Source organism: Microtus pennsylvanicus, chromosome 4 (assembly GCF_037038515.1).
Source record: "Microtus pennsylvanicus isolate mMicPen1 chromosome 4, mMicPen1.hap1, whole genome shotgun sequence".
Taxonomy (NCBI): Eukaryota; Metazoa; Chordata; class Mammalia; order Rodentia; family Cricetidae; genus Microtus; species Microtus pennsylvanicus.
In genome coordinates, this window is record NC_134582.1 from 45,216,674 (window position 1) to 45,240,046 (window position 23,373).

General features: G+C 42.9%; 4 protein-coding genes across 4 annotated transcripts in view; all 4 read right to left on the reverse strand.

Annotated features, from left to right (window-relative positions):
• The window catches only part of LOC142847810 (protocadherin beta-4-like), a 147,546-nt gene that overhangs the window by 50,049 nt on the left and 74,124 nt on the right, over positions 1-23,373 (reverse strand). The window lies entirely within an intron of this gene.
• On the reverse strand, positions 17-7,754 carry LOC142847808 (protocadherin beta-16-like). The gene has a single exon (XM_075968902.1). It carries the CDS (start codon positions 4,172-4,174, stop codon positions 1,772-1,774), a length of 2,403 nt encoding a protein of 800 aa, XP_075825017.1. The 5' UTR covers positions 4,175-7,754; the 3' UTR covers positions 17-1,771.
• LOC142847805 (protocadherin beta-13-like) lies at positions 7,712-10,185 on the reverse strand. The gene has a single exon (XM_075968900.1). It carries the CDS (start codon positions 10,171-10,173, stop codon positions 7,765-7,767), a length of 2,409 nt encoding a protein of 802 aa, XP_075825015.1. The 5' UTR covers positions 10,174-10,185; the 3' UTR covers positions 7,712-7,764.
• On the reverse strand, positions 11,964-15,014 carry LOC142847812 (protocadherin beta-7-like). Its single transcript, XM_075968908.1, has one exon. It carries the CDS (start codon positions 14,325-14,327, stop codon positions 11,967-11,969), a length of 2,361 nt encoding a protein of 786 aa, XP_075825023.1. The 5' UTR covers positions 14,328-15,014; the 3' UTR covers positions 11,964-11,966.

Below are 23,373 nucleotides of genomic sequence, written 5' to 3' on the forward strand. Positions count from 1 at the left end.
ACCATGTGGCCACCAACAGATTGAAAAATGCTGTTTCCTGGTTTTATGTGTTCACGCATATATATTTATTATTTTCTGCATTGGCTTGTTTTAATTTTCCATTTTTCCTTTTTTTTGTTTTGTGAAAATTATGCTGAGATAGAGATCCATTCATACTGAGTCTTCTCAGCTGCGTGGGAAAGTTAAAATTCTAACAGTTGAACTGAAGGTTTGTCTCCGGCACAGCCTCGTGCAAGCAAAGGAAAAATTGTGAACTTGTCTTTTGATAACATATTTCATAGTTCTGGAAACCGCAGCAAGGGACACAAGAAACAGGCAAAAGAGATGTTTGGCACATTCCTCAGAAACCTTATTTAAACTGTATCACATTCCTTAAAACAAAGCAGTACTCTGCCTTCAGAACTGGACGATCATACCATCCCCCCTCAGGGCCCCAGGATGCGTACTACCACGTGACATGCACACAATTTTGTTTATTATGTAAATAACATTGCTTCCAGCTTTGTAAGAGTCTACCTCTCCTTCAATGTGTGATCTGCTTGAGACGGGAACTGTTATCTTTGGCAAGTCATTCAGTCAGTAATGTTTATTGAGTCAGAATACACACGAATGAACTATAAGGAGGACAAGAAACAGGCAATGTCCAGTACCTATCATTCGAAAATCATATTATTTCACTTACTCATACTTTGAAATTTCTATTCCTGTTCTTTCATTTGTCTTTATTCTTATAACAGTCATCATTATACAGCTGAACGAAAGCCCCATCTTTGTTTCAATGTCGCTCTTAATGAAATCTAATACGATCTAGTTGCTATACATGAAATAAAAGAAGAACAAAACTATGACTACCACATATTCTAATGATGTTGAATGCAGGGGTATATCAATAAAATACCTTCCTCACAAAGAATTTTATTCAAAGGCCTAAAATGTTCTCTTTTCCACTATAAGCAAATGATAGAGACTAAACCTTAAGACGTGTACATGTACAAGATTAGATAGTGCCTCAGACCCCAGCTCTGTTGCATAGAAAAGTCACAACAGGTACTTGGTGATATAATACACTGTTTATTCAAAAGAATGCAACTGGATTGTAAGCCATTGAAAACTCAATGTCTATCTCTAAGGTTTCCATGCAGAATTAAGACAAATTATTAGATGCTCTTATTTGATGCTTTATAATGCCAACATTTGCCTTCATGCCCACAAATAAAGGCAATCAACACAAACTCACTATCTTATGATACTTTTGTTTCAAATTGACTACATGCTTCTATTACTTTGACAGGAATAGATCTTAAATCAAGATATATAAACAAAGGAAAATAAAACTTTAATATACTAGCATAGTAGAAAACAACTATTTTATATAATGTAAACCAAGGACTAAAAAACTAGACTTCCAGTATAGAAAGGAAATGCAGAAATACCTCGTATAAATGAACACAACAAGCAGGATAATGTTCTCAGAATTCAAGAAGTCTAGGAACAGAACACTGGCAGGAAATGTGCAGAACTAATGAAGCCAACAAAAGCAAAGCGGTAGAAACAATTCTAACAATCAGGTTAACTGTGCAGACAAAGCCGTCCCATTTACTGGGATCCCGTGAAGAAATTCTGTGCGATAGATGAGAGTAAAACCATGACATTAAGCATAAACCTGAAAACCGATGAGTAAAGTGAAAATTAAAATTGTTAGTAACAGGTATACAAAATATAGCTAATCAACAAGACAATATTAGGAAGTAAATGTCTATTAAGTAGTTTTCTAATAATGATTAAATCCAAAACTATTCTGGAGGGTAGAATTTTCCACCATTTCTTTCCCAGAGGACTGGGCCAAGGAGCTAGGAAGAACTGGCTGTAAGAATTTAAAATCGCTGGTCCCAGAAGAATCTCCCATCAGACATACCTCATACTGGTAGCTCTGGGACAGGGTCCCTGCCCCGCTGACATCCACCAGGTGACCAGGAAAATGGCCATCAGGCACAGAGGAGCCACCCAGAGTGGACGCTCTGGCCCTCCTGCACAGCCTCACCCCCACAAATAGCAGCGCAGACAAGAGGAAGATCGAAGACACAGTTGCCAAGGCAATAACCAGGTACAGCGTGAGCTCATCCTCATCTTGGGCAGGGTCTCGCGCCACCTCCGGTAGAGGCAGGTAGGGCTGAGAGAAGCCATCAACCAGCAGCACATGCAGAGTGACACTGGCAGACCGCGGAGGATCGCCATTGTCCTTGACCAGCAGCAGCAGCCTGTGCTTGGGCGCATCGCGCTCACTCAGCAGCCTGGAGGTGCGCACCTCGCCATTGTGAGCCCACACGCTGAACAGCCCTGGCTCCGTGGACTTCAGCAGCTGGAACGACAGCCAGGCATTCTGGCCAGAGTCACGGTCCACAGCCACCACCTTGGTGACCAGGTAGCCAGGCTCTGCCGCCCTGGGCAGCAACTCTGTGAAGGGCGCAGAGGCGTTCTGCAGCGGGTAGAGCACGAAGGGCGCATTGTCGTTGGCGTCCAGCACCTGCACGCGCACCAGCGCCTGGCTACTGAGCGCGGGCGAGCCTTGGTCTGTGGCCCCCACGCGGAACTCGAAGCTCTGCAGGGCCTCGTAGTCCAGCGCCCTGAGCGCGAACAGCTGTCCGTTGTCGGCGTTGATGGAGATGAGCGAGAATAGGTCCAGCTGCGGGTCGTGGGTGGGCAGCAGCGAGTAGGTGATGTGGGCATTGGAGCCTGAGTCTGAGTCTGTGGCGCTGATGGTGCCTATGTGCAAGGCGGGGCTGTTGTTCTCCTGGACAAACAGGGTATAGGAGCTTTGTGTGAAGGATGGGGCGTTGTCGTTGATGTCAGAGACCTGCACTGTTATGGTGTGCTGTGTTGTGAGCCTGGGTGTGCCCAGGTCGGTGGCTGTGATGGTGATGTTGTACTGCTCTTTTTCTTCCCTGTCTAGTGCTCTCTTCGTTATTAAAGTGTAAAAGTTCTTTCCTGAAGGTTTTAGAAGAAAGGGAAGGTCCTCCTGGATGGAGGAAATCACCTTCCCATTGTTCCCTGAGTCAGCATCTCCAACACTGAAAACAGCAACTACCTCATCCGGGGAGTTTTCTGGAATTGGGCTGTTAAGTGCAGATATCATCACTTCTGGGGGGTTGTCGTTCACATCCACCACCTGTAGGAGCAGCGTGCATTTCCCCGAGAGACCTCCGCCATCCGTGGCCTTAATATCCACTTCATAAGAGGGAATTGTTTCAAAATCTACCTCTTTTCGTAGCCGAACTTCCCCCGTTACTGGATTTACTTCTAATGTCTTGCTGATATCTACTGAAGGCTGAGAGAGTGCGTACAATACTTTCCCATAATCTCCGCTGTCTAAGTCATTGGCTGAGACTGTGACGACCAGGGACCCCGGGGGGCGGTTCTCTGGAATTTGCACTTGGTAAATTGAGTGCTGAAACTCGGGTGCATTATCGTTGGTGTCCACTACTTCAATGAGAACCCGCGCCATCCCAGACCGGGGAGGAGAGCCACCATCCAAGGCTATCAGGGTTAACCTCAGCTCAGGCTCCTCCTCCCGATCCAGTTCTTTCTCCAGCACCAGCTCTGGGTACTTCCTGCCATCACTGCGGTTGCGGGTGACAACCAGGAAATGAGAGTTGGAGCTGACTTGATAGCTCTGAATATTGTTGATTTCTACGTCTGAGTCCAGAGCATTATTTAAAGGGAATGTGGTTCCCAGAGCACTGTTTTCTGGTATCCTCAGCATCATTTCTTTTTCAGTGAACACTGGAGAATGGTCATTTATGTCCTTCACCCTCAGTTCAGCCTGAAATACCTCCAAAGGGTTTTCCATTAACACTTGGAAGTGCAGAACACAGGGCTCAGTGGAGCCGCATAGCTCCTCTCGATCTAGCTTCTCACTTATGAGCAAATCTCCAGACTGAACATTGAGCTGCAGATGCTGTCTGTTTTCCCGGGAAATGATCCGAGCCCTGCGGGTGGATATCTCTGCCAGTTCCACCCCCAGACCTTTCCCAAGATTTGCCACAAAGGAGCCCCTCTCCATCTCTTCCTCTATGGAATAGGGACCGAGCTCCCTGCCTGCCTCAGACACACTCAGCAAAACAAAGAAAGCCAGGACTTGCCTTTGTCTCAGTTTGTGCATCCGCGCAGTTTCCATGGCTCTTTCCTCTTTCCTGTTTGCTCCACAGTAGCTTCACGTATGCCCAGGATCCTAACAGCACTGTCTCACAGTCCAGAACGTCAGAATCAAGCCTCCAAATAGAATATTTAAGGTTTACACGCGCCTTTGCTTTGCCGGAAGAGCTTATCTTTTGCTTCTAGGTGGTGAGAAACTGGCCCTGAGAAGGCGATTGCAGAAGCAATTCCTATGCTCTGTCTTCTTAACCTGCAGCGCCACCGCGCGGTCTCACTGGCCCTTACAGGTTCAGATTTAACAAGAGACAAAATTCTCCAAGAATGTGGACTAATTTATATAATGGGAATCACTAACTTTTTTCAAGTTACTTTTGTGTGTATAAATACATTACTGGGGTACTATATAAAACTAAATACAAACATAAATTTTCACTCATGGTATTGGGTATGTAACGCTGCCGATGTCAGTGACTAAATAAGGTAGCGTAAGCAACATTTGCATCGAGGGATAAAGTTTCGAAGGTAGCACGGCGAATGTTTCACGTACACACATTTTCAACATACACACTAGAGTCACAAATGAGTAGACAATGCAAAATTCCAGCCAGTGTATAGAGTGTAGATGTGCTTTATTAAAGAACAAATGGATTCCTTCTCTGCACATCCAAGGGAAAGAATTGTAAGTCTTCCCAATGTTCAGTTACCAGAAAATCATTTCATAATTAGACTTATGTGGGCCTGGATTGATTTTTATATTTGGCAAGAATAATTCTTGCGTTTTCTAATATACATCTTTGAGATATAACATATAACTGAATGCATCCTTTTACGGTTTAAAACTTAGAGCCTTTTAATATATACACAAAGTGGTGCACCCACCACCAAGGTCAGTTCTGGACTGCATATCTTACGTCAAAGAAGTACCTCACATCCCTTAACGATCATCTTATTTTCTCGTTTCTCCTGAGCAGAGCCCAAAGGAACCATTAGTCTCCTCTTTTGGTCTAGACAGAGTTCTCTATTCCATACGAATGGAATGACAGAATATGAGGACCTCTGAGACTCGTCAGCTTCTCTCCCTTGCCCTGATGGTTTAAAGGTTCGTCCAAATTCTAGCATGTGTCAGTATTTCATTACTTTTACTGGATATAGCATGCTCATGTTTATTTGGGCATTTGGAATGGTTCTACCCTTTTGCTTTTCACAAACAATGTTGCTATCAAGAATCATATATGTGTACACACACACACACATTTGGTTTTCTGAGCTAGGGTTTCTCTGTGTAGTCTTGGATGTCCTGGAATTAGGCCTGTAGAGCAGGCTGGCCTCAAACTCAGATCTACCTGCCTCTGGATCCCTAAAAGTGAGCACCACCACAGCCCACTTCAGGTATATCTTTTATGTGAACCTACATTATTTCTCTAGGAGTTGAATTGCTTAACCCATGATGAGCTCCATGTATGCCCATTTGAAAAACTGACAGGATGTTTTAAAAAAAATGGCTGCAGCATTTTCCATTTCTTCAGTTGTATGTCAGGGTTTCAAAATTATGACAACCTCCAAACACTGATTTGGCTCTTTTTGGTCCTTGCCATCCTAGGAGTTCTGAGTGTTTTGCTGTGATATTTATTTGATGAGCGATGTTGTATAGCTTTTCGGGTGCATACTAATCATTGGTATATCTTCTTCAGAAAATATCTATTCTGGTCTTTGTTTGTTTAATTGAATTGCTCATCTTTTCATAACTGAGTACTGAGAGTTTAAAAATAGACTTAAACTTATTATATTAAATTCTTTTTAAATTTAAAAGTAGAGTTTAAATTCTATATTGAAAGCTTGGATTATCTTTGTATTCTTTTATTTAGATTTTCTGTTCTTATAGTTTGAATTGAATTGCAGTGAAAATTCACAAAGGGCAGGTCAGGAAGTTCAGTGCTAGAGCACATTTAACATGCACGAGACTCGATTTGAACTTTAGTACCACATAGACATTGATACCCTTATTAATTCATTGTTTCTGCTAATGGCTCTAGAAGTTGTTAGTTGGATTCCTCAAGCCAATGAAATCTAAACTCTTGTTATGATGATTTTTATGTATCTTCATTTGACAACAAGTGGCATTGCTACACACACACACACACACACACACACACACACACAGAGGAATAATTGTAACCCACATAGGGTTTGGGAGAAGATTTAAAATATAATGAAAGTAAGGTCTGGAGAGCCTTCTCTGTGGTTGAGGGTACTTGTTGCTTTTGCAGAGGACCTGAGTTTGGTCTTCAAAATCTAGGACAGGCAGCTCAGAGCCTTCTGTGCTCCAGATCAAAGGGATCCAGTGCCTCTGTCCTTTGAGGGTACCTGCACTCATTTGTGCATACCCACATGCAGACACATCTACATATAATCAGAAATTGGCAGCACAGGGAATGATATGACAACTCCTTAGTCATCAGGGATGCTGTCTCTTTTGAGCTCATCCCCCACTATTTTAGCCCACCATTGCTATCCCAGATCCTCCAGGGTGATCTGTGCACTCAGCATACTGTACACATCCCAGGGAGGACACAGTGGTAAAGCAGTGGTTCTCAACCTTCTAATAATGCTGTGACCCTTTACAGTTCCTCATGTTGTGGTGATCCTCACCCATAAAATTATTTTGCGGCTACTTCATAACTGTAATATTGCTACTGTTGTAAATATTAATGTAAGTATCTGGTAGGCAGGATATCTGATATGTGACCCCAGAGGTTTAGAGACCCACAGGTTGAGAATCACATTAGAGGTCGACAAGGTGAAAATCAACTTTCACATGAGACATCTCCCTTTAATAGTGTTCTTGGAGATTGAAGTATCAGTGGTACTCAACCTGGTCTACAAATTGAGTTCCAGGACAGCCAGGACTGTTACACAGAGAATCCCTGTCTCAAACAAACAAACACAAAAACAAAAATGCAAAAAAAGAAAGGGGGAAAAGCATGAATATTGGTATGCGCAAATATTTCTCAGAAGAGAAAAGCCAGTTTTACAGCCACACTATTTCCAGGCAAATAGGGGGCGGCTTTCTGAATCCTCCTTCATACCAAAAAAACGCAGCAGAAAGCAGTTTAAAACAGTGATATTAAAAGCAACAACAGGCTAATGAAGAGTCATGCAGTTAGGGAACATTTTTTAACGATGACACCAACATCAAAGTTAGTTCAGTGGAGGCCAAATAAAGCAAAAGCCAGTCCCCTCAGTGCCTCTTCGTTCCCATTTCTGATTAGCTCTCCTTGCATCCGAGCAATGCTGTGTATTGTGTACGCGATGGCTAACAACTGGGAAGAGTACACACTGAACTGCATCTGATTGGGTTGAACTGATTTCCCACTTCCTCTCTTGTACATTCCTAAGCTATCCCACAGCAAGATTTGTACGAAAAGAGACACATTAGAAAGACAAGATTGGAACATTTCGATCTGGAGAAAAGATGAGACAGCCTCACTAAAACGACGCCCGGAATATGCTGCAAACAAGCTTTTGGCAGGCTTCAAATGTTCATGATGGGCACAGCAGGAATAGTAGTTTGAGCTAACAACAACAACAAACTACACATGATAAAAAAAAAAGCTATTTTAACTGAATGCCGAAACCCCAGTCATTTCTACAGTTGGAATTTTCACCCATTTCTGGTCCAAGAGGATGGTCTTGGAAATTAGGTAAAATTGGTTTCAGGTATTTAAACTCACCAGTTCCAGAGTCCCCTGTTAGACACACCTCATACTGGTAGCTCTGGGACAGGGTCCCCGTGCCACTGACGTCCACCAAGTGGCCAGGAAAGTGTCCTTCAGGCACAGAGCAGCCACCCAGAGAGGAAGCCCTGGCCCTCCTGCACAGCCTCACCCCCACAAACAGCAGCACAGACAAGAGGAAGAGCGAAGACACAGATGCCAAGGCAATGACCAGGTATAATGTGAGCACGTCTTCCTCCTGTGTGGGGTCGCGCGCCACCTCAGGCAGAGGCAGGTAGGGCTGAGAGAAGCCATCCACCAGCAGCACATGCAGAGTGACACTGGCAGACCGCGGAGGATCGCCATTGTCCTTGACCAGCAGCAGCAGCCTGTGCTTGGGTGCATCACGCTCACTCAGCAGCCTGGAGGTGCGCACCTCGCCATTGTGAGCCCACACGCTGAACAGCCCTGGCTCCGTGGCCTTCAGCAGCTGGAACGACAGCCAGGCATTCTGGCCAGAGTCGCGGTCTACAGCCACCACCTTGGTGACCAGGTAACCGGGTTCGGCCGCCCTGGGCAGCAGCTCTGTGAAGGGCGCAGAGGCGTTCTGCAGCGGGTAGAGCACGAAGGGCGCATTGTCGTTGGCGTCCAGCACCAGCACGCGCACCAGCGCCTGACTGCTGAGCGCGGGCGAGCCTTGGTCTGTGGCGCCCACATGAAACTCGAAGGTCTTCAGGGCCTCGTAGTCCAGCGCCCTGAGCGCGAACAGCTGTCCGTTGTCGGCATTGATGGAGATGAGCGAGGAGAGGTCCAGCTGCGGGTCGTGAGTGGGCAGCAGCGAGTAGGTGATGTGGGCATTGGAGCCTGAGTCTGAGTCTGTAGCACTGATGGTGCCTATGTGCAGGGCGGGGCTGTTGTTCTCCTGGACAAACAGGGTGTAGGAGGTTTGAGTGAAGGCGGGGGCGTTGTCGTTTATGTCTGAGACCTGCACTGTTATATTGACTTGTGTTCTCAGTATGGGACTCCCCATGTCTGCAACACTGATGGTGATGTTGTATTCTGCCGTAGTCTCTCTGTCAAGTGCGTTCTGTGTTAATAGTGTGTAAAAGTTTTCTCCAGAAGGCTTTAGGAAGAAAGGTAGATCGTCCTGAATGGAACAACTTGTTTTGCCATTTTCTCCTGAATCTAGATCAGATACGCTAAACACTGCCACCATAGTTTCTGGCAAATTCTCAGGGATGGGGTTGGTAAATGCAGACAGGATAATCTCTGGAGCATGGTCATTCACATCTATGACTTGGGTCAGAATCGTGCATTTTCCAGAAAAGGTTCCGGCGTCCCTGGCCTCAACATTGACTTCATAGAACTGAGTCTTTTCAAAATCGAGTTGCTCTCTCAGTCGCACCTCCCCAGTCAAGGGGTGGATCGAAAAGGTTTTGCTGATGTCATCTGACACCTGGAAAAGTGAATAGGAGATCTCCCCATTGACTCCTATGTCCTTATCGGTAGCGGAAACGGTGACGACCAGAAAGCCTATTGGACTATCCTCTGGGATCTGTACCCTGTAAAAAAGCTGTTCAAACTGGGGAGCATTGTCATTGATGTCCAGGACTTCAATGTGGACCTCAGTGGTGCCAGACCTAGGTGGCGAGCCGCCATCCTGAGCTGTGAGGATTAACTTGAGCTCAGCTTCCTCCTCTCTATCCAGAGCTCTGTCTAGAACCAGCTCAGGATATTTCTTGCCATCGCTGCGTTTTCGAGTGAGCACATGAAAATAGGAATTGGAACTGATATGGTAGTTATCAATACCATTTTGGCCTACATCCATGTCTTGAGCGTTCTTCAGAGGAAATATAGCCCCAGGAAGACTGCTTTCTGATATCTTTAGCAAGATTTCTTTGTCCACGAATGCTGGAGAGTGGTCATTTATGTCTGTTACTTCTAGCTCAGCTTGAAAAATCTCTAAGGGATTGTCTAGCAACACTTGGAAACGTAGCAGGCATGGCTCCGTGTGCCCACACAGTTCCTCCCGGTCCACTTTCTCAGTTAAGAGCAAATCTCCTGTCTCCCGATCCAGCTGCAAATGTAGTTTGTTCCCTTTAGAAATGATCTTAGCCCCTCGTCTGGAGAGCTCCATCTGCCCTAGACCTAGGTCATTTACTAAATTGGTTACAAAGGACCTACCCTCCCTTTCCTCAACCACAGAATAGCGCTTCAGTTCCCCTGCACTCGCCAGACATAATCCTAATAGGAAAAAGAAAAAAAGGACTTGCCTTTGTCTGCCAGTGAGCTTCCTGCTGGCCTCCATTGTTTGTGCTGATGCAGCGAGCGTCCTGGAGGATGTTTCAGCAGAACTGTAAATTCCCCTGGTATCTGGTACTGTAGTTATCTCACTAGATACCTGAGAATTACTCCAGTCCTTTCCCGAGGGCGCAGACCTCCTCTCTGAGGTGTCTGAGCTTCTCTGGGCTTCCAGGCTTCCGCAATTTTTTTCTTTTCCTTTTTTTCCTCCACAGCTGCCTTCTACTTTTACTTTCTTATCCTGCAGCGCCACCAAGCGTTCTCATTGTATCTTAACATTTCGTGGCATGAAAATTAATGTAAAAACCTAAAATTGCCTGTATCTGGCGGTGGGCAAGGTAAGGTTGCATTACCTCTCCTACTGCTTTGTCTTCTTGGGCAGACAACTGCCCAAAAGCCACACAAGAGATGGCATGGGTGGAGATCCTTTCAATAATGCTAACCGAGATTTGAACAAAGGTTACATATTTAAATGACAGCCTGGAAGGAAAAATATATGCAAGAAATAGAAATATATACTTAAGTGTGTGCAAGTATATTTCTAGGAACAAAGTTTGAGGAATTGTATACCTTTAGTGTGAAGAACCACAGAAACAGTTGTGATCCTTGGACAAATTATTTAACTTCTCTGCCTTAGTTTCCTCATCTCCAGATGAGATATCAGCATCTAGGTTCTAGGATTTTTGTGAACTCCCCATATTACAAATGAGAAATAGATGTGGAGGGGGAGTAACTCAAAAATATATGAAAATCTAATGTAGAAAAACTCTTCCTGCTCCCCTTCTCCCCCCTCCTCTCTGCAGGGTCTCTCAGTGCAGCCTTGGCTATCATGGACATTTCACTCAGACTCATAGTGATCCTCCTGTGTCTGCCTCCCAAGTGCTGGGATTAAAGGCATGTTGTGCCATGCCAGAACCCAACTTTTTTGGAACTTGAGAGTTAGTTAAGTCAGAACTTTAATAATAGTTAGGTAATGAACCCCCAAAGAGGGATTGCGGGTTTATAAGGAAATAAGACTACAGGCCAAGAGGAGTATTGCTGTGTCTGAACACAGGAGAGACTGGTGAGCAGGGTGAGCGCCACAGACGATACCTAGTGACAGAGAATAGCATGCCTGGCGATGGACAGAATCAGGACTCTCCAACACGTCAAACAAGAAAAATAAAGCAGAAGGAATTAGGAGGCGCTCTGCTTTGCCGGTTAGTAATCGTGGGACTTACCAAGCCTCTAGAATGTCTACTTGCTCATTACTGAAAAACCTCTACTCGTTGGTTTCTTCTGAAATAAAGTAACAGCATAGACTGGTACCTAAAATGCTAGCACTGGATCTGAGGCAGGAGAATCAACAGCTCACAGCCATCCTCGACACAGAGGGACCGTGTCTCCAAAGAGCTATGTAAGATGAGCAGCAATTACTAAAGAAACTTAAGGAAATTCTGTGGAGTATAACCTCCCCAAATGTAAGGCAGGGATTTTTCGGCTTCATTCGACTCGGAACATAAATATCAATGAATCAATTAGATGATGGAAAAACCGTTTAAACCACCCCTAGCAAGATTTGTCATTGAAGAGGCCACAATTCAACAACTGCTTAGAAACAAAGAGGAATCAAATCAAATTTTAGATAGCTCACATCACATGAATTTCATGCACGAGGGAAAGTTCTTGGGAATAAGCAAAGGAGTTCTTTTCTGAACTAATTTAACTAACCTCACGATGTTAGTATAAAATAATTCCCCTACAGGCAGCAAGGGCATGCTTTAAACTAGGGCTGTATCCCCTGGCAAAAGGGCTTAGCTTTTAGTCTACTTCTCTCCCTGTGCTTTCGGTTAAGAAGTTGGGGGCAATTGGCTTTAGGAAATTAAATTCGCTGGTTATCCCTGACCCTCCAGTCAGACACACCTCATATTGGTAGCTCTGAGACAGAGTCCCTGTCCCATTGACATCCACCAGGTGACCAGGAAAGTGTCCCTCAGGCGCAGAGCAGCCACTCAGAGAGGACGCCCTGGATCTCCTGCACAGCCTCACTCCCACGAACAGAAGCACAGACAAGAGGAAGAGCGAAGACACAGATGCCAAGGCGATAACCAGGTATAGCGTGAGCGCATCCTCATCTTGGGCGGGGTCGCGCGCCACCTCCGGTAGAGGCAGGAAGGGCTGAGAGAAGCCATCCACCAGCAGCACATGCAGAGTGACACTGGCAGACCGCGGAGGATCGCCATTGTCCTTGACCACCAGCAGCAGCCTGTGCTTGGGTGCATCGCGCTCACTCAACAGCCTGGAGGTGCGCACCTCGCCATTGTGAGCCCACACGCTGAACAGCCCTGGCTCTGTGGCTTTGAGCAGCTGGAACGACAGCCAGGCATTCTGGCCAGAGTCGCGGTCCACAGCCACCACCTTGGTGACCAGGTAGCCAGGCTCTGCCGCCCTGGGCAGCAACTCTGTGAAGGGCGCAGAGGCGTTCTGCAGCGGGTAGAGCACGAAGGGCGCATTGTCGTTGGCGTCCAGCACCAGCACGCGCACCAGCGCCTGGCTGCTGAGCGCAGGCGAGCCTTGGTCTGTGGCGCCCACGAGGAACTCGAAGGTCTTCAGGACCTCGTAGTCCAGCTCCCTGAGCGCGAACAGCTGCCCGTTATTGGCATTGATGGAGATGAGAGAGGAGAGATCCAGCTGCGGGTCGTGGGTGGGCAGCAGCGAGTAGGTGATGTGGGCATTGGAGCCTGAGTCTGAGTCTGTGGCGCTGATGGTGCCTATGTGCAGGGCGGGGCTGTTGTTCTCCTGGACAAACAGGGTGTAGGAGTTTTGATTGAAGGCGGGAGTATTGTCGTTGACGTCAGAGACCTGCACTGTTATGGTGTGCTGGGTTGTGAGCCTGGGTGTGCCCATGTCGCTGACTGTGATGGTGATGTTGTACTCGGTTTGCGATTCTCTATCTAAAGGCGTCTCTGTTACTAGAGTATAGAAGTTTTCCACAGATGGCTTCAAGACAAACGGGAGATCATGCGGAATGGAGCACATGGTTTTCCCGTTGTTCCCGGAATCTTTGTCTCTAATTCTGAAAACAGCAACGACTGTCTCTGGTGAGTTCTCCGCAATCGGGCTAGTAAGCGACGACATGAGAAGTTCAGGTGCGTTATCGTTTACATCCATTACCTCTACAACCACAGTGCATTTTCCAGAAAGTCCCCCGCCATCTTTGGCCTGTATCGTTATCGAATAAGTTTGAATTGCTTCGTAGTTGAGTTCACCTTTAAGATAAAGATCGCCAGTCGTAGAGTTGATTTGAAACGTTTGGAGAATTCTTTCGGTGGCATAAAAAAATGTGTATGCTATCTGTCCGTAACTTCCCGTGTCTAAATCCCTAGCAGACACGGCAACAACCAAGGAACCGACAGGAGTGTTTTCAAGTGACTGTACTTTGTAGAGGGACTGCACGAATTCAGGGGAGTTGTCATTTATGTCCACCACCAGGATGCGCACCAGGGCTGTCCCAGACCTGGGTGGAGATCCACCATCTAAGGCTGTGAGAGTTAAGGTGAACTCTGCTGTTTCTTCTCGGTCCAGCGTTTGATCCAGTACCAATTCAGGGACGATAGTGCCCTCCCCTCCATCGTGCACGTGAATGTGGAAATAGGCATTGGCACTGATGGTGTAGTTCCTCAGGCTGTTCGTCCCCACATCGGAATCCAGCGCCCTCTCCAGCAGAAACTTCGTCCCAGGAGCTGCACTTTCTGATATTTTCAAGGGAATTTCTTTGTCTAGAAATATTGGGGAATTATCATTTATATCTCTGACATGCAGTGCAGCGCGGTGAATCTGAAATGGGTTTTCCAACAGCACCTGGAACGTCAGCACACAGGGCTCCGTGGGGCCGCACAGCTCCTCCCGGTCCAGCTTTGTATTCAGAATTAAGTCTCCAGTAAGCGTGCTGAGCAGTAAAAAGCCTGTGTTCTGGTCTGAAACAATTCTAGCCCCCCGAGCTGACAGTTCCTCCAGCCCCAACCCTAAATCCTTAGCTAGATTGGCCAGGAAAGTTCCCCTCTCAGTTTCCTCCGCCACAGAATAATGAAGCTGTTCGGCGCCAACCCAAGCAGCTCCCAGAAACACACAGAGAAACAGTACTTGCCTTTTCTGCCCAGGTCGCTCCAATCTGACCTCCATTCTTTCTAAGGCTTTCAAAATAAAACCAAAAATCCTTCCACTTTGCCTCAAGCAGCTCCCTGGAATGCCAGCAGCGGAATCCTTAGGACACTAAGATTTCCTATGAAAAGAGAGAGGCACCTTCTCCCAGCGCTTGCTACTGCCGCGTCATTTCCTAAGGCTTTGTTGGAAATCTAGACTATCCTTTGTGCATTTTCGCCCCTTCCCTTTCCTCTTTTTAGCCTGCAGCGCCACCTTGCGTTGTACAAGTGCTATTCTCTTTTTCAAGAATACAGCAGATTAAAGGCATTCTGCCCCAGGGTTTTACATTAAATTTTGATTCTCCACGAAAATTTAAGAAAATCTAAAAAACCTCCTGTTTCAAATGGTGATGGTATAGTTTATAAAAACAGAATCAATCCTCCACCAAGAAATCAACAAATATTGTGCTACTCATAAACCACTTAGCAAAACTGTGTTAATAACACAGAACAACTAGAGTTTTTCTCCAGTTTCTTGTGACCCGGACAATTCTTCCACTTTCAAGGTCTTCACTCTTCTTCTATACTTTCTAATACTTCTTTCTGCTCTGCGATGTTCACACTCCTTCTGCCCTAAGTGCTATGTATCGGTATTAATTGTGAAAATCTCCAATAACCAGCAAATGCTCTAGTATTGGCTGTAGCAAGTAGGGTCAGCTTTGCATTTGTGGAATTGCTTCGATATTGCATCTTTATGATGGCTGCTCTCAGAGTAAAAAACAATGATATTTTTGTTTGTCCATTTTTTTTTTCCAATGAAGGGTTTCTCTGAGTAACAGCTCTGACCATCCTGGAACTCTTTTTGTAGACCAGCCTGGCCTTGAACTCACAGAAATCCTCCTGTCTCTGCCTCCCAAGTGCTGGGATTAAATGTGTGTTCCATCACCACTGAGTTGAGATTTTTAAATCAAGGTTGTTTTCTATTTCTTTCACAAGATGTTTTAAAACAATATTTGTTTAAATTTTCCATGTGCTATTTAGCTTTTGAATTCTTGTGTCTTTAACATAAATTAATCTTTACCATGATTAGTTTTGATGAACAGGTAGATTTGATATGTCAACCTACTTTTAGGATATTTTGGCCCAATTTTCCCTTAATGATTGACTCATATGTTTGGGCAGTAGATTGTCATCCTAGCTCATAGAAGAGCTTCTCCATCTGCTTTCACAGAACAGAACAGGCACAGGTGAGTTGTTTCCTTCTACGTGCTTAACTTCAATTTGCCTCTTAAACTGCCCGAGTTCAGTGTTTTCATTGGATCTTTATCTTCTCCATTCTGTACTGGGTTATGCCTGTTCATAATTTGTTAAGTACCTTTTCTTAAAAGCCATTTTTTCTAGTTTTCACATCCATCAGCATACTTAGCTTTTCCTGTTTTTATCAGCAATGTCTCATAGCTTATCTTCCAGCGGTGGTGTAAGAACTGCAGCTTTCTGGCCTTTTAAAATTAGTGTTATCCCAGAATAAAATGTAGCCTTTATTTTTAAAAACCAAACACTGAAAGACCTAATACAATGATCCCTCTCTTCTCTCCCCTTCTCTGTTTCTCTCCCAGGATACAGTCATTTTTAGGCTTTTCAGTCACCTCCGCTGCCACTGATTTTTTTTTTAAAAAAAAACATATCTTAATCTCATGCATTATCAACTGACTCCTTCGTAAATTGGATTAAATTTGAGCTCTTTCATGCCCCCCCTTTTTTACTATGTGTTAGGAACATTGCTGTGTAATAATTATGGATTCCGTTCTTATTTTCTTGACATTAATAACTGCCTTGGCTTTTACTTTTCTTTACCAATAGCACTATCCGTGTCTTCCCATGATTCCAGTTGCCTCCCAGTGCAATTCCACACACGGTGAATCCTGTGTCTTCCAAGATACCAGCTCCCTTTTAAACCGGACAGTTGCTTTCTACATCTTTTACACAGCTTGGAACTTCTCTTTGTTGTCATCCATCGGATTCTTTCTTTTATTCTAGTTAGGTTTCCAAGTTATGATATTTTTGTATCTTTCTGTTTTCCCATTTACTCATGGGCTTTAAGAAATCACATTTCAATAGGTTCCTGTGACTGAGAAGATATGATGTCAAGGGGCTCACCCAAGAATATTCTGCAGGACACCAATTCCTTGAGTCACAAAGACTCACTGCTGTTTGCTATGCTTGATATACTGTCATCATCCTGCAATCATACATGGACATTCATTTCTCTTTCCCCCTGTTTTGTGTGTTCTCCTTTCCTCCTCCTCCTCCTCCTCCTCCTCCTCCTCCTCCTCCTCCTCCTCCTCCTCCTCCTCTTCTTCTTCTTCTTCTTCTTCTTCTTCTTCCTCTCTCCTTTTCTTTTCTTTTTTAAAGATATACTTATATTTATTCATTATTGAATTATCATAAAAATAATTTCTTTTTATTTATTAGATTTTTAAAAAAAATACCAATCCAAATTCCCATTACCTCCCTTCCTCCTATTCCTTCCACACACTCGCCCACCCCATCCCTATCTAATCCTAAGAGAGGGTAAGGCACATTGCTTTGTGGAAGGTCCAAGGCCCTCCCTACTACATCTAGGCTGAGCAAGGTATACATCCAAAGAGAATAGGATCCCAAAAAGCCAGTACATGTAGTAGAGATAAATTCTGGTGCCACTGCCAGTGGTCCCTCAGTCTACCCCAGGCATATAACTGTCAACATATTCAGAGGGACTAGTTTGGTCCTATGCTTGTTCCTTCCCAGTCCAGCTGGAGTGGTGAGCTCTAATTAGCTCAGGTAAACTGTTTCAGTGGATGAACCCTTCATGGTCTTGACCTCTTTGCTCATATTCTCATTCCTTCCACTCTTCAACTGGACCTTGGGAGCTCAGTCCCGTGCTCTGATGTGGGTCTCTGCCTCTGTTTCCATCTGTTGTTGGACAAAGGTTCTCTGGTGATATTTAAGATAACTATCAGTCTGACTACAGGACAAGTCAAGATCAAGCCCCTTCTCCTCTATTGCTTAGGGTTTGTGGCTGGATCATCCTTGTAGATTCCTGGGAATTCCTCTAGAGCCAGTTTCTGCTAACCCTATAATGGCTCCTTCAATCACTATATCTCTTTCCTTGCTCTCATCTCTGACCTTCTTCCACTTTGTCTATCCAATTTCCACAAGTTCTTCTCAACCCCCTTCTCCCCTCCTCTTTCCCCTTTACCTTTCCTTCTTCCCCTGCCCCCATGCTCCCAATTTTGTCAAGCTATCTTGTCTGTTTCCAATTTTCAGGTGTGTCTATATATGCTTTTCGTTGGGTTCACCTTATTACTTAGCTTCTCTAGGATCATGAACTATAGGCCCAAAGTCCTTTGTTTATATCTAGTATCTACTTATGAGTACATGCCATATTCATCTTTTGGGGTCTGGGTTACCTCACTCAGGATTGTGTTTTCTAATTACACCCATTTGCAGGCAAAATTCAAGATGTCATTGTTTTGGTTTTTTTTTTACCCCTGGGTAGTACTCTAATGTGTAAATGTGCCACATTTTCTTTACCCATTCTTCAGTTGAGGGGCATCTAGGTTGTTTCCAGGTTCTGGCTATTACAAATAATGCTGCTATGAACATAGTTGAATGAATGCCTTTGTAGCGTGATTGAGCATCTTTTGGGTATATGCCTAAGAGTGGTATTGCTGGATCCTGAGGTAGGTTGAATCCCAATTTTCTGAGAAACTGCCATACTGATTTCCAAAGTGGTTGTCCAAGTTTGCATTCCCACCAGCAATGGAGGGGTATTCCCCTTACTCCACATCCTCTCCAGCATAAGCTATCATTAGTGGTTTTGATCTTAGCCATTCTGACAGGTGTAAGATGGTATCTCAGAGTTGTTCTGATTTGCATTTCCCTGATAGCTAAGAATGTTAAACATTTCTTTAAGTATCTTTTGGGCCATTTGAACTTCTTCTGTTGAGAATTCTCTGTTTAGTTCAGTATACCATTTTTAATTGGGTTATTTAGAATTTTACTGTCTAATTTTTTGAGTTCTTTATGCATTTTTGAGATCACACCTTTGTCTGATGTGGGGTTGGTGAAGATCTTCTCCCATTTAGTAGGTTTTTTTTTTTTGTCTTATTGACTGTGTCCTTTGCTTTACAGAAGCTTCTCAGTTTCAGGACGTCCCATTTATTTATTGTTGCTCTTAGTGTCTGTGCTACTGGGGTTATATTTAGGAATGGTCTTTTGTGCCCATGCATTGAAGACTACTTCTCACTTTCTCTTCTATCAGATTCAGTGTGGTTGGATTTATATTGAGGTCTTTAATCCATTTGGACTTGAGTTTTGTGCTTGATGATACATATGGATCTATTTTCATTCTTCTACATGTTGACATCCAGTTATACCAGCACCATTTGTTGAAGATGCTTTCTTTTTTCTTTGTATAATTTTAGCTTCTTTGTCAAAAATCAGGTGTTTACAGGTGTCTGGATTAATATTCGGGTCTTCAATTTGATTCCATTGGTCAACATCTCTGTTTTTATGCCAACACCAAGCTGTTTTCATGACTGTGGCTCTATAATAGGGGTTGATGTCAGGAATCGTGATGCCTCTAGAAGTTCCTTTATTGTACAGGATTGTTTTGGCTATACTGGGTTTTTTGTTTTTTCATATGAAGTTGATTATTTTTCTTTCAATGACTGTGAAGAATTGTGTTGGGATTTTGATGGGAATTACATTGAATCTATATTGCTTTTGATAGGACTGCAATTTTTACTATGTTGATCTTTTCTATCCATGAGCATGGGAGATCTTCCATTTTCTGGTATCTTCTTCCATTTCTTTCTTCAAAGACTTAAAGTTCTTGTCAAACAGGTCTTTCACTTCTTTGGTTAGTGTTACCCCAAGATATTTTATGTTTATTTATGGCTACTGTGAAAGGTGGTGTTTCTTTAATTTCCCTCTCTGCTTCTTTATCCTTTGTGTATAGGAGGGCTACTGATTTTTTTTAGTTGATCTTGTATCCTGCCACATCACTGAAGATATTTATCAGCTGTAGGAGTTCTCGGGAAAAGTTTTGGGGGGTCACTTATGTACACCATCATATCATCTGCAAACAATGAAAGTTTGACTTCTTCCTTTCCAATCTGAATCCCCTTGATCTCTTTTTGTTGTCTTATTGCTGTTGTCAAAACTTCAAGAACTATGTTGAAGAGATATGGAGAGAATGGACAGCCTTGTCTTATTCCCGATTTTAGTGAAATCACTTTGAGTTTCTCTCTATTTAATTTGATGTTAGCTGTCAGATTGCTGTATATTGCTTTTATTATATTTTGATATGTTGTTCCTTGTATCCCTGATCTCTCCAAAACCTTTATCATGAAGGAGTGTTAGATTTTGTCAAGTGCTTTTTCAGCACCTGATCAAATGATCATATAGTTTTTTTCTTTAAGTTTATTTATATGATGGATTACATTGATAGATTTTTGTATTTTGAACCTGCTTTGCTTCTCTGGGATAAAGCTGACTTGATCATGGTGGATGATTTTTTTTGATGTGTTCTTGGATTCGGTTTGCGAGTAGTTTGTTGAGTACTTTTGAATCCATGTTCATGAGTGAGATTGGTCTGTAATTCTCTTTCTTGGTCGAGTCTTTGTGTGGTTTTGGTATCAGGGTAACTGTAGCCTCATAAAAAGAATTTGGCAATGTCCCTTCTGTTTCTCTTATGTGGAACACTTTGAAGTTATAGCTATTAGCTCTTCTTGAAAGTCTCTCTCTTTTTCCTACTTTGAGATACCTTTTCCTTTTATAGACACCATCCTGTAGTTTTCATAAAAGGATGTATGAAAGATAAATTTTGTTATGATCTTTGAAAAATTATTTTTTTATGTGTGCATGTGGTATTTGTGCTCAGGTTCACATGGCTTCAAACTCACAGAGAATCTTGTTTCTGTCTCTTGAGTACTGTGATTAAAGACATGGACCACCATGCCTGGCTACTCTTGTTGGATTTGACCTACAAGTCAAAAAACAGAAGCTCCAGACTTCTTTTTTTATACACAATGTAACTGAGAAATGTTGTGAAGGAAAGCAATTTTGGCTCAATAATTTACCTAATTTATATTGTTCAAATACAGAGAAAACAATTCAACAAACAGTAAAGAATTAATAAATGTTATATCAGTATTCATGAGTATTTTTTGTATTTTGAGATAGGGTTTCTCTGTGTAGCTTTGGGGCCTACACTCTGTAGACCAGGATAGCTTCAAACTCACAGAGATCTGCCTGCCTCTGTCTCCTGAGTGCTAGGATTAAAGGCATGTGCCATCACTGCCTGGCCATTCATGAGTATTTATTGAAATAAACTACTTAAGGCTAAAGTTCACCTAACTATAGATGAATTGAGAAATTATCATGGAAGAACGAATGTAAAATTTGATGTAAAAAAATCTGAGGAGGTCTGTTCTCTTCTCTCTCCCTCTCCTCCTCAAGACTAAGATTCATAAGCTGTCTAGAGCAGATTGATCTCCACTCTCTTCTGTCAGGTGACAAGATCTACCAATTGTCCTTCTTTGAAATCTTGGTCATCATCACTCCTTTTAACATCTCCTCTTCTCTCCTCTTTCCTCTCCATCCCTTCTCTCTTCTTCCTCATCCTCCAAAGAAATAAGGTTGATCAATAGTCCAGGCTGGACTTTATCTGTCCTCACTTTGGGCAAGTAGTGAGGTCGGCCAGTTGTCAGTCTTCCTAGGTTGGCTTATGGTTTTTGGGTCAGACTCAGGTTCTTAGGTATTGTGGCAATTGCCTCTACCCATCACTTTAACACATATTTTGTTCTGCTCTGTCTCCCTACAAATATCCAGACTCTCCTGGAAATGGTGATGGCAGCTAGGCCAGGCCAGACCAGGCTGTAATGGATCTACAGTGTGCTATGAAGCCTAGAGCCCTATATTGAGCCTCAAATTAGAACTGGAAGGTACATTCACTGTACTCATACTAACATCTAAAAGTGTGCACCAGGGAATATGGACTGCTCTCCCTCCCATAGCACTAATTACACAGCTGTGACCTACACAAAAACAATTTTTATCATCTGAACATAGAAAGATGTTCCTTGCCCTGGTCACATAACTTGCAAGTGGTTCTGTACTTCCAACCTAGCCCATCTGTCCTCTTCCAGTATATTCAATAAAATGTTTGTATTAAAAATATCTTTGAGGAGGGGCTTGAGAGATGACTCAGTGGTTCAAAACACTTGTTGCTATTTTCAGAGGAATTTGGTTCTCAGAGTACATCTTAAGAATGTTGACTAAAGAATTTTATACCCAGCTAAACCATACTTCTCAGTGATGTGAGACTTCAGACCTATAAATGTTCATAAGGGTCTACTTCTGTTGAAATGAAGCAAGGGTTAAGATAATATGGATGATTCAGACATGAGGAAGAAAGCTGGGAATTCCTTTCAATTTGAGTTCATAGGTTTATCTTGATTCTCTCCTTAATCTTTACGGACAGAAAGTGTTAAAAAATTAACTTGTAAAGATAAAAAGGATGGAACAAGAGTAAACGTCAAAGAAAACAATCTAATTTTGGAAGGTGCAAAGAATACAAGCAAGTGGTAACTAACAGACTGCGTTATTTTCTCTTATTAAGAAGGTTATTAATAATAGAAAAATCAATTCCAGTTAAATAATGATTCAAGTGGAATGTTCAGAGAAAAACTAAAACTAAAAGTGGCTGAGAATCTCCATGAGGAGCGGTTATATCTGAGACTTCCCTTCCCATCTGTAAAACAAGGCATGTTTATTTTACTCTGAGTGTCAGAAAATGTCAGAGCTCTGTACTGAGGTATTGATAAGTAGCAGCAAAAGCAAAGACAGAAGTTGGACTTTAGTGTGGAGAAGATCGAAAATTCTGCAGAGAAACATTATCATGTTTCTCCCATACCAAGGAGTTCAAAAGGCCAGGTGCCAAGTTTTTAATTCCTTCCACCCTGTCCACTGACATTGTTTTTGAATTCCTCTCTGGAAAATGACATGGGTCCATGAGAGAACTTACAGATTTTTGGTCCTAAAATAAATAGTCTCTCCCTAAGTTAAGGTTGACCACTCAACTGGTCTCAACCAAATACAGGATATCTAATAAGCATTTGACTTCTAGGAAACTGATCAAACAGTCATCCAAAAAGTGTGTGAAGGAAAGTTTCTAACATGAAGACAGAGATATGAAAATAAAGAAAATAATAATTTAAGCATAAATGAAAATGTTATTAGAAGTACTTTTAAAACTTAAAATTAATGCTTTCAGAAGTATCATAAAATACTTGACTTCTGTAACAAAATGAAAGAACACTATAGACAAATTAACAATATAAATTTAAGGGTTAAAACAATAAAACGGTGTTATAAAATATTGACCTCAAGTGTAAAGGGCAAAATTAAAAAGCCCTTCGTAGGAAATAGCATAATCATCATAATTTTTCATTAGGCAGTAATTTCCAAAATATGACACCTAAAGTACAAACCACCAAATAAAAATCAAAACATTGGGTTTACCAAAATAAGTTTTTTCTTCAAAGGACATTATCAACAAGGTAAAATGATAGCATACAACATGAGAATTGTCCATAAAATGTTCATAAATTATTTGATAAGGCTCTAGTTTAAACTGTATTGCTACAATTCAACACATAGGAATGCCATTGGAGAATATACTCAATTGGCCAATAAACACATGGAAATCCTCTCAATTCCGGTCATCATCTGGGAGCTGAAAGTCAAACCAGAGTGAGGTGCTTCTCCACACACAGGATAACAGCAATCAAAAACAAAACAGGACATGGAGGAATTCATTTCTCTGTACACTGTTGGGAGGAATGTAAAATGGCATTCTCTTTGAAAAATACTTTGACAATAACTCAGTAACTCAAAAGATATCATTATGCAGCACTCAGGAAGCAGAGGGAGGTGGATCTCTGTGAGTTCAAGGCCAGTCTTGTTCACAGAGCGAGTTCCAAGACAGCCAGGGTTACACAGAGAAACCCTGTCTTAGAAAACAAAGATCTAGTCCCTTT

What these genes read in the sequence shown, in the direction of transcription:
- LOC142847808 (XM_075968902.1), bottom strand. Translation starts at nt 4,174, where the DNA reads ATGGAAACTGCGCGGATGCACAAACTGAGACAAAGGCAAGTCCTGGCT.
- LOC142847805 (XM_075968900.1), bottom strand. Translation starts at nt 10,173, where the DNA reads ATGGAGGCCAGCAGGAAGCTCACTGGCAGACAAAGGCAAGTCCTTTTT.
- LOC142847812 (XM_075968908.1), bottom strand. Translation starts at nt 14,327, where the DNA reads ATGGAGGTCAGATTGGAGCGACCTGGGCAGAAAAGGCAAGTACTGTTT.